The sequence below is a fragment of the Mus pahari genome, chromosome 10 (assembly GCF_900095145.1).
Source record: "Mus pahari chromosome 10, PAHARI_EIJ_v1.1, whole genome shotgun sequence".
Classification (NCBI taxonomy): Eukaryota; Metazoa; Chordata; class Mammalia; order Rodentia; family Muridae; genus Mus; species Mus pahari.
Window position 1 is genome coordinate 65,675,164 of NC_034599.1, and position 11,234 is coordinate 65,686,397.

At 37.9% G+C, this 11,234-nt stretch overlaps 1 protein-coding gene across 1 annotated transcript in view; it reads left to right on the forward strand.

Annotated features, from left to right (window-relative positions):
• Positions 1-11,234, forward strand: part of Adam10 (ADAM metallopeptidase domain 10) — a 116,494-nt gene that overhangs the window by 88,609 nt on the left and 16,651 nt on the right. The window contains exons 9-10 of the mRNA XM_021206021.1: positions 946-1,109; positions 8,311-8,494. Coding sequence (XP_021061680.1) covers positions 946-1,109; positions 8,311-8,494 — 348 coding nt within the window. The remainder of the gene's footprint in view (positions 1-945; positions 1,110-8,310; positions 8,495-11,234) is intronic.

Consider the following 11,234-nt stretch of genomic DNA (forward strand, 5'->3'; position numbering starts at 1 on the left):
TTTTCTCTCTCTCTCTCTCTCTCTCTCTCTCTCTCTCTCTCTCTCTCTCTCTTCCAGTCCAGTTTTTATCCCTTTTTATCCCTTTCCCAGTCTGCCCTTTGACTGTTCTTCATCCCATACCTCCTCCTCCAAGAGGATGTCCTCACCCCCCACTCCCACTTCACCAGACTTCCCCACTCCCTGGGGCCTCAGTAATTTCTTTTAAAATTTGAAAGTTATTTCAGGGCACATCAAAATCACAGTTCATTTGTTTTGTTTTAAGTTTCACAGCTGCTGAAGAGTTGTGTGAATAGTGCAGTGAATGCCTGGCCAATCAGATATCCATATTCTTCCATATTTGCTTTCCTGTTCCTTTTTTCTTACTACCTTTTCTCTACCCTTCTTTTTCCATGCCTTTATTCCTTAAATCCATGTCACTCGGTGTCTTGCTGACAAATGCATGATAGAGCAAATCACAGAACTATGAGCACATGCTGAATGCCCCTCACTCTTTGTACAAGTTTCTTTTAGAGAATGTAAAATATTGAGGGTATTTTAATGTGTATTTAATTTTTAAGTTTTCCCTTTAAAAGGTGAAGGGATGTAAGCTTTGGTTCATGTAAATGTGAACTCACTCAAATTTAAAAGAAATAAAAATGTTTTGCTATGTTAATGGCAGGAAAAAATAACTTTTTGATGTAGAAAAATATGTAAGGATTGTTTACTAAATCCTGGATTTTTTTTTTGCAGGGACCATTAATGTTTTATTATAAATGATTTTTAAAATCTTGGACTAATTGGAGTATTTGAATCAGTTATGTACATTTAGTCATTGTATTTTAAATCAAAAAATATAAATGTTTTAGCTCCATGTAATGATTTTAATTAACTGTTTACCTATTTTTTTTGTAGGGGAATAGATAACTAATATAGTCTTTTTTATTATTATTTTAAAATCTGAATTAGGAAGCTCTGGGGGAATATGTGAGAAAAGCAAGTTGTATTCAGATGGCAAGAAGAAATCGTTGAACACAGGCATCATAACTGTTCAGAACTATGGCTCCCATGTGCCTCCCAAAGTCTCTCATATTACATTTGCTCATGAAGTTGGACATAACTTTGGATCTCCAGTGAGTACTGCCTAATTATTAAAAGTTTAAAAAGCAGTTAGCTTGACTTTTATCTTCAGTGATATTTTGTAGTACAATAATGTACATATGAATGTTTAGTGTTAATATGCCAGTACATAGTGATGTAATTGACCATACTGAAAGTAAGAAGAATTCTGTGATTTTATTTAGCCAGAATTTTATTTAGCTTCTTTGTGGGAGGGTAGTTTTGAGATACAGTCTCATGTAGCATAGACAGTCTTGAGTTCCTAACCCTCCTGTCCCTGCCTCCCAAGTTCTAAGTGAATATCTGTATGCTCCAACCATGTCTGGCTCAGTCTGGCTTGTTTATGCAGAAGGTGATCTGTCTATATTTTCTGGTTTAGAAACAGTCACCATCACATAATACACTCAAATATATTTTGAATGAGTCTCCTTTTAGTAATCTCGTAAATCGTGTGATGGCTTTTTGGCTTTTGTTTCTGTTAAAACAATATTGTGATTTACTTGAATTTATTTCTCTACTATATAAATAGATTGATATTTTATACTTTTTTTATAATAGGTTTCTGACACACAGAAGAAAAAATAGCATAGCAGGCTATGTTCTCATCACCTAGAACAGGAGTGGCAAGCTCTTCCCAAAGGGCCCACTTGAACATTTCTTTTAGGCTTTGAGGGCTAGCATTTATCTTATGCTCCATGTTCTTTATTTTTCAGTTCTTTAAATCTTCAAATATGGAAAGCTATTCTTAGCTTAGGCTTTGTAATAGTAGCTCATGTGTAATGTAGGTTCATTTGCTGACCCCTGAGTCAGTTGGTAATTACCAAGGTTTTTGCATTGTTTGCTTTTTGTGTTCCTTTCTTTTTCTTTGTTAAGATGTTCAAATTTACATGCTTTAGAAAAAGGCTTCATATGTAACCACAATGTGATTATTACACTTATAGCAGCTGCCTTTGGTATTCTGCAATACTTAGGTCCATTCTGATGATTTTAAAGTGATCTAAATAAACATCAATTCAACCCAGAAATAGGAAATAGTAAAAGATTTTCTTTGCTTTTGGTAGAGCTTATCAAGTATGTGTTTGGGAAAATTCTACTTGAAAACTGTAAAGTTATTTTACTTGAATGTTATCATTTGTAAACATGGAAATGTTTATTATTTTAAGGATAATTTGTTGGTGTTGAGAGTATAGGTCAGTATAGAGTACATATGCAGCATACATGAGACCTAGTGTTTAATCTCTAGTACCAAAATTAATAAAAACATTCATGAATTTGTAGTTTAAAATCTTAAAAGGCACTTCTAAGTTTTTCAGGTTTTTAAAATGTATCACCTCAGACTTTCCTTGTCTAAGTCTCTATCAGAAACTGAGAGTTTGTTTTCAAAGGGGTTCTTAAAGTACCATAGATGAGGTACTGATGCTCATGGTAAAGTTGCAGTTTCATGTGCAAGGAGACACACCTTCTTCACAAGCACCATACCCTTCTAGTTCCTTTTCTCTGCCCTAGGGTCTGGCTTGTTTTATTTATTTGTTTGTTTGTTTGTTTATTATTTGCTTTTGGAGAGTATGTTGACTTGGCGATAGGGCTGTTCTAGAACTCTCTAGATCAGGCCTACTCATGGCAATCCAACTGTTTCAACTTCCTGAATGCTGAAGTTAAAGGCATGTACCACCACACCTGGTTCGTTTGTTAGCAGTCAGAAGCCAGCATCGACTCTTTCCCCATTGCACTCCCTCCATTGTTTCATAGTCTTCTTTTAAGGCAGGACAGCTCACTGAACCTGGAGCCCACCTTTTTAGTTAGTCTGACTGGTTGGTCTGTAAATCCCTGAGATTTGTCTAAAGGCCAGTATACTACCTTGTTCATCTTTGATGTGGATTCTGGGGATCTAAACTCACATTTGCAGACTTGGGTGGCAAGCACTTTAACTTGCTGAGCCGCTTCTCCCCAGTCCCCTCACAGATCATCTTAATCTTTATCTCACTGCCAACAATTGCATTTAGTAAATTAGTATTGCTTAATAAGTGACTTGGTCTCCTTCCTTGTCAACTTTGTTAACCTTTTCCTCTCCTACTGGACTACTTTTAATGACCTTACCATGCTTAACCACACTCTTTCTTTGCATGTACTGTTAATTCTACATGGTAGATCCTGAATAAGTATTTATTGAGTAATTTATGGTAAGATGAACTGGAGCCATAAACTCCCAAACCTGTCCACTTTGACATCTCTCTGAAATCTTTCTTTCTCCCTGCTTTCCTCTTGCTGTGTGTCTGTGCCACATGATACTTTCTCCAAGTGGCTTGCATTGTTCTTTATATTCATTTTTCTTTATATGAGTACACTGTAGCTGTCTTCAGACATACCAGAAAAGGGCATCAGATCCCATTGCAGATGGTTCTGAGCCACCATGTGGTTGCTGGGAATTGAACTCAGGACCTCTAGGAAGAGCAGTCAGTGCTCTTAACAACTAAGCCATCTCTCCCGCCCTTATATTCACTTTACTTATCCCTAATATTTGTTGAGCTTTCTCTCCCAAAAAAGCCACACCTACTCCAAGGCTACACCTAATAGTGCCATTCCCTATGGGCCTATGAAGGACGTTTTCTTTCAAACCACTACATTCCACATCCTGGCCCTATAATTTTGTAGCCATATCATAATGCAGAAATGAATTAAGTCCAACTTCCAAAGAGCCCATAGTTTATTATAGTATCAGCACTTTTTAAAACTTCAAACTGTCTTCTGAGACTCATGCAGTCTTACTGTAACCTTTGTAAAACCAAAATGAAAATGCAAATCCGTGGCTTCTAACACACAATGGTACAAGATCTACATTACCATTCTAAACTGGAGGAAAGAGAGCATAGTAAGGAAATACTGGACCAAAGCAAGATGAAAACCCAGCTGGGCAAACTCCAGACTGCATCTCCATGCCTGATGTCAAAGCAGTCTTCAGATCTCCTACTCCTTTCATCTTTGTTGACTGCAACACACTTCTTGCCCTGGGCTGGTTCCACTCTCTATTAGCAGCTTACCTTGGCAGGTATCCCAGGGCTCTGGTATCTCTAACATTTTGGGCTCTCCAAAGCAATCCAGGCTTCACCATCACAGCTTCACACAATGGCTTCTCTGGGCTTCCATGCAGGAACACCCCTGACACACACCTGGCCTTAGTGGCCTTTCTTAGTTGCAGAGGGAGATTCTGTAACCCCTTTAATCTATCCTTGACTCCAAAGCTAGAACCACATGGTTGAAGCTGCCAAGTTCCGGTGCTTACTGGGGCTGGAACATCCCCACCCCCGTTCAATTACATCTTATTAACTTACTGTTTTTGATAATTTCCTTCATTGTCTTAAGTTTGGCTGCCCTGGCTCTATTGACCAGGCTGGCCTTAAACTCAGGGATCTGATAGCTTCTGCTTCTGAAGTGCTGGGATTGAAGGTGTGGACCACTAATCTGGTTCTGAGCTTTTCTTTAATTTCTTTTCATAAATTGGTCTCAGCTGGGTGGGATCTTGCCCTGAGGTCTCCTCCTTTTATCCATTCAACATCATCTTCTCTTTAATATGTTTATCTCCTTAAACACAGGATTTAGCTCCATTTTTCCCCCGTGCCCCTTTTCTCCTTGATCTGTGTTTTGTATTTTTTCTTGTTCAGCTTGCTCCTTTTAATTATACATCTTCATATGAGTCTTTTCATTATACATTTCCTTAAGAGTGAACACTAACAACCACAAGACAGAGTCAGTATTAGGCTGTTCTGAGATTTCCTCTGCCAATGCAATTAATCTAAAACTTCACTGTAGCCTCAGGCAAACTTTTCAGACAAGGGCAGAAAGTAGCAACAATGTTAGCCAAAATATCATAAGAATAGTCTCTAGGCCACATATTAAAATTCTTCTTCTCTGAAACTTCTTGAGCCAGGCCACCACAGTTCAAATCACCCTCAGTACCACTGTCTTTCATCTTCCTACTAGACTGACCTATTAAGCCCCACTTAAAACGTTCAACTGCTTTTCTAATCCAAAGTCTACATTCCTCCAAACAGAAGCATGGTCAGGCCTATCACAGTAATATTCCAGTACTAACTTCTGTCTTAGGGTTTTATTGCTGTGAAGAGACACCATGACCATGGCAATTCTTATAAAGGAAGATATTTAGTTGGGGCTGGTTTACTGTTTCAGAGGCTAAATTCATTATCATCATGGTGGGACACATGGCAGCATGCAGGCAGACATGCTGGAGAAGGAGCTGAGAGTTCTATACCTTGATCCACAGGTAGTAAATTGCCTTGAGCTTGGAGACCTCAAAGCCCAACCCTTAGTGACATACCTACTCTAACAAAGCTATACTTCCTAATATTGCTACTTCCTATGGGCTTATGAGGGCCATTTTCTTTCAGACCACTACAGGTTTCATCATTTATGGCCTTTCCATAGTTCAAGTCAAAGTATATATGCTGTGTCATTTATCACCTCTCAAATCTGATGAATGTCCTGCTCTTACCTTAAAATCTTTTTTTTTAAAGTATTATTTTTATATGTTATGGGTGTTTTGTCTGTATATATGTCTGGGTACAGCATGGATGCCTCAATCCTTAGAGTAAAAGGTGTCAGAACCCTTGGGACTGGAATTTACAGATTGTGAGCTCAATGTGGGTACTGTGAACTGACACAGGTCTTCTGAAAGAAGCAGCAAATGCTTTTGACTGATAGCATGGAATATTCTTCAGCCATTTAAAAACAGCTCTTCAGTGCTTCTTATACTGTTAAGCTGAGATGTAGATAGTTATATATACCAGATCCCAAAGTTTATATTAACCCAATTATAGTAATAGGAAATACACCAAAATGTCAATAGTTGTGGGCTGTAGATTATAATTTACTTTTTCATCTTAAATCTTTTTCTTACTTTTCTATGAATATTTTCTCCTTCTTTCTCTCTTTGTTGCCTTCTTCTTTCTGTTTCTTCTTTTTTTCTTTGATAGGTTCTCACTAGATAGCCTAGGCTGACCTCAAACTTGTGATCTCTCTGCCTCAGCCTCTTTAATGCTGGGATTTCAGTCTGTTCTACCAAATGTATCTTATATTATGAACTTAGAAACTCGTTTTTGTTACTTTCTTATTTAACTAAAGTTGTAGTATACTCATGAAACCTGAGTCCTTTTTGATATCCAGTCAGGATAGTCCTTTGTGTGTATGTGTGTCAGAGTTTTTTTTTTTTTTTTAATTCTGTTCTTTGCCGGTTTTGTTCCTGTATCTGCTGTAGCAAATAGTAAGCATTTTTTTGTTTACACTCTTCCTTTTATGACTGTTAATGAGATCTGTTATACCATTCCTGAATAATTAAGACTAGGCAGGTAGGTCACAATTAGCTATTTTTAAGAATGTAACTCCTTGCCAAGTTTGGGACAATGTTTATTCCATCTGTAAGTTTGTATATTTAGCACTTCCATGTATAACTAGCTACTCTAATATTCAATGCCTTCTAACATAGCTAGTGTTTCTTTGATCACATTAACAGCCATTCAGTATTGGAACTTTTCTTTCTGTTTCTCAATTTGAATGATGAGATTGTTGCTAGTACCATACTTAATAAAAAACCAAATTGTAAGGAGCAGAAGCATAAAGCAAGGTAATGTACAGAGCAAATAGTTTCCACAGGTTGAATATAGGCTCAGGGGAAAAGCAGGGCAGTATCAGGAAGAGTAGGATGTGAGACATCTGATGAAGAAATGTAAAATCAGAGTGACTTGGTATTATTGTTTGTTCGTAAAGAGTAAGGTTATTGGGTATTCAAACTAAGATCAAGTTAAATACAACTGCCATTCTAATGTCCAACATTTTTGCCCTTTACAATAATGAATACCTTAGTTACTTGAGGACATTGTGAGGTATTTCCTTCAGGTATGTGTTGTGTGTGTATTGAGGGTATTTTGTGTGTGATACATGTACCTGAGTATGCACCTTTGTATGTACACACACAGAAGTCAGAGAAGGATATTGAATGTCTTCTTACTCTTGGGACAATTAGCCTTGCGTAATGCTCTCTGAACCAGAAGCTTTGGGCTAGACTAGTCATCTAATGAGCTCTTGGTATCTGTTTCTGAATTCTAGTGATGAGGTTGTTGCAAAAAAAAAAAACAAAAACAAAAAAAAACAAAAACAAAAAAAACCACAGTCATGTCTGGCTTTAATTTTTTTTCTTAAAATTGTTCTTACAGTTTTTGTGTGTGTGTGTATTCATGTTCATTTGTATGCCACAGCCTGTGAGTGGAGATCAGAGGACAACTACTTGCATTTGGGTCCTGGGGATCAAATTGAAGTTTTTAAGCTTGGTGACAAGTACCTTTTACCACTGAGCCATCTTTCTGGTCCTGGGTCTGGATTTATGTGGGTCCTGGAGTTTTGAATAGAGGTCCTCTTGCATGTACATCAAGTGTTCTTCCCCATGAAGCCATCTAACAAACCCTGGCTTTGTTGTTTTAGTGCATATGTGTGAGGAAAGCAGGTGCTTCCTTATCCCAGCTTTGAAAGTGTTTTTCCTTTATGAAGATTCAGGGAGCTCTTGCTTTGGTCTTTCTTATGCCTCTGATACCTGGATAAATTACCAGAATCAAAACCACTTCAGTGCATGTGCTCATATACAGAACTCTGTCTCCTGTAAAGCAATGTTTTGATCCCATGCCTTGGGTTTCCTTAATCTTATTTTAAAGTAAAACTTGTGTTTGACTCCAATCAGCATGTTGCTTGGCTGTCTTTTGCACCAACTCACAAGGAAGTGTCACTGCCTTGAGTTCTTACTCTGCCTTCCCCAGCACTGGTCTTGGGTTTCATTTTCACTTCTGCCTTCCTGAACCAGTTTTAGCATGTACCTTACCATGCACTTTAATGAATGTGAATCCATATTATTACTGCCACCCTTAAAAGCTTCTTTTCAGTAATCTTTATGACAGTGTATGTTCAGTTCTAGTCCCTAATTACAAAGCTCTAAGATAGTTTATGTTTAGACGTTTAGTTTTCCTCTGTACTGCAACAGTGGCCCTGATAGAGCAAGTGTTTATCCTAACTCTGATCCTAGACAGTTGTTAGATTCTTCTTCAAGGAAAGTATGTGACTTCCACTGTTCTTCTGATGAGAAAGTTCCACATAAGCCGGTGACTGGGAAGCCCTATTTTACTTCCTGCTAATGTAATACCATATTCTGTTTGGCAGCATGATTCTGGAACAGAGTGTACTCCAGGAGAGTCTAAGAACTTAGGACAAAAAGAAAATGGCAATTACATCATGTATGCAAGAGCAACATCTGGGGACAAACTTAACAACAACAAATTTTCACTCTGCAGCATTAGAAACATAAGCCAAGTGCTTGAGAAGAAGAGGAACAACTGTTTTGTAGGTATGTATATTTTCCAACATTTTAATTAACTTTTTCTTCTACATGTGTGCATGTGTACATAAGCCACAGCAGGTATGTGGAGGTCAGAGGACAACTTGATGGAGTCAGTTCTCCCCTTTCACCAGTTGTGGTTCTGACAACTGAACGCAGCTTGTCAAGCTTGGTGGTAAGCACCTTTCCCCTGAGTCATCTTCCCAGCCAAAATATTTACAGTCAAGAAACTCAGTTCCTGCCTGTGTTTTCCAGTTAACACTTTGCAAAAAGTATTTGCTTTATCAAATACTTAGGAATTCATTTGCCCCTTTGAAAGTAAGTATCAGATAGCAGAGTGTTTTACTTCTAAACACTTTTAGCTTATATCTCATTAGTTAGAATTCATTCTTGTTTGAGGTTCTTTTCTCTTCCCTCCCCCTTCTCTCCCTTCTTTCCTTTCTTTAATAGGTGAACTGTATATATATATATATTTGCACTTACTGTACAATGAGCAATTCCCCACACCTCTTATCCCCCCTTTCTGCACTGTCTCCTTTTGTTTGTCCCCTTGTTTCCTAGATAGTTTTGCTTCTGCTTTTATGTCATATATCTGTACATGGTTTTATGGATTTATATAAAACCTATAAACAAGAAGACAGCATGATACTTGTCTTTGTGACATTGGCTTGATTCATTTATGATGATTATCTCCAGTTGCATCTCTTTACCTGCAGACAACAAATAATTTCATTCCTCATGTCTAAAACCAACTCCATCTTGTATCTACTGCATGGGTGTGGTGTTGCACACCTTTAATCCCAAGAGTTGGGAGGCAGAGGCAGAAAGAAGGTTCTGATTTCAAGGCCAGTCTGGTCTATATAGCAGGCTCCAGGCCAGCCAGGGCCTACAGTTTTTTAATTACAGTTTTGGGGGGGGGGTAATTGTGGATTTGCACACAGTTACAGCAGTAGTAGGTACTCAGTACCTTCACCTAGTGTCCCCATTGGTATACTGTGGTGATGCTGTCATCAGGGCACACTCCCCACTCCTTGCTCCTGTTTTATCAGGGTGTTTGTTTCTTTTAATATAATATGAATACATGTGTAGTTCTATATCCCACCACTATAGACTAGATCCAGAACAGTCCATCAGGACAAGGATACTGCTGCTATGAACATAGTAGAGCATGTGTCCTTGTTAAATGTTGGAACATCTTTTCGGTATATGTCCAGGAGTGGTATAGATGGGTCCTCAGGTAGTACTGTGTTCAATTTTCTGAGGAACCACCAGACTGATTTCCAGAGTGGTTGTACCAGCTTGCAATCCCACCAGCAATGAAGGGAGTGTTCCTCTTTCTCCACATCCTCAATTTCTTCATAAAATCACTGGTGATTTGTTAGATACTCTCGGGGAGCTTTTTGGTTGTTCTTGGTATAGCACACAGTCTTCCTATATTTGTGTTCTGAGTGCTGGATTATAGGAGTGCACTATTATGCTAGACTCAGATAATGGCTTACAGATGTTTCCTCCCAGCCTGTAGTATATTTCTTTATCCTTGTCACAGAGTCTTTGGTTTTTTTCTTTTAAACATCCCCCTTATGGGTTAGATTGACATTACATGGATGCTGTTATTCTGTTATTGTCATCAATGGTTGTTTTTCTGTCACTTACTTCTGTCAGTTCTTAATGAAGTGTTTTGTAGACGGTGGAGTTTTCACAGTAAACTTAGAAGCTGATTATAAAAGTGAATGCGCTGATCTATTAGTCACTGTTAGGGTGAAGGTTGTGTCTGACACTACACACGCATTTTTTTCTGACCTTTCTCTAGAATTACATGTCACGTGAATTATAAAGTTACTAGCCATTTAAAAGGCATTGTTTTACTTAGAATGGTTGTTCTACTAGAACAGTCCAAAGACATCATATAAGGTCAGTGGGCTACAATTTCAGTGACTGTTAAGATTTTCTTTAATGAATTAAGAACGAGCTTGATAAGTGTAAAGCCTACCTTCCTGGAGTGATTTTCAGTCACCTGTGCCACAAGTGAAGTTTCTGTGCTAGGTGTGTGTTCCCTTCATTCAGCAGTTTATTCAGTTCACATTCTAAATCCTGATTGGTGCACTAGAAACAAAAGCCTAAAATTTAAGACCCAAGAACCCCTGCATTTCATCTGTTTGATCATATTGGGGTATATGCACATGGGGTACAAGCAAGTCATAGGCTCCTTGAAATTTAGTTTTGCTTACTAGAAATGAAGGCATTTGTTTCTTGTAATTTGCAGTAAATGATAGTGTATTAAGGTGATTTTGAGATCTTACAAAGAGAATTCCTGGTCTGAATTTTTTTCCCCCATCATTTGTTTTAGTGTTGCTGGGGATTTATCTAAATCTACTATTCTAATTTTAAGCTTTAGAACTTTAGAAAGTATTGAAATTATTCACCAATATTTAGGTCAGACTTTCTAACTCTAATTATCTAAGATCTGTCCTTGTTAGGTTGCTTGAGACTTCAGGGAATATATTAATAATTCATACCTATTTCTTAAGGTGCTTGGTCTCGCAAGAATAATATTCATTTAAAAGTTATTATTGACACTATTGTGATCACTTTTTAAAAATGAGTTATAAGCTTGTACAACCACTCTGGAAAATCAGTCTGGCGGTTCCTCAGAAAATTGGACATAGTACTACCGGAGGAACCAACAATACCTCTTCTGGGCATATACCCAGAAGATCTTCCAACTGGTAATAAGGACACATGCTCCACT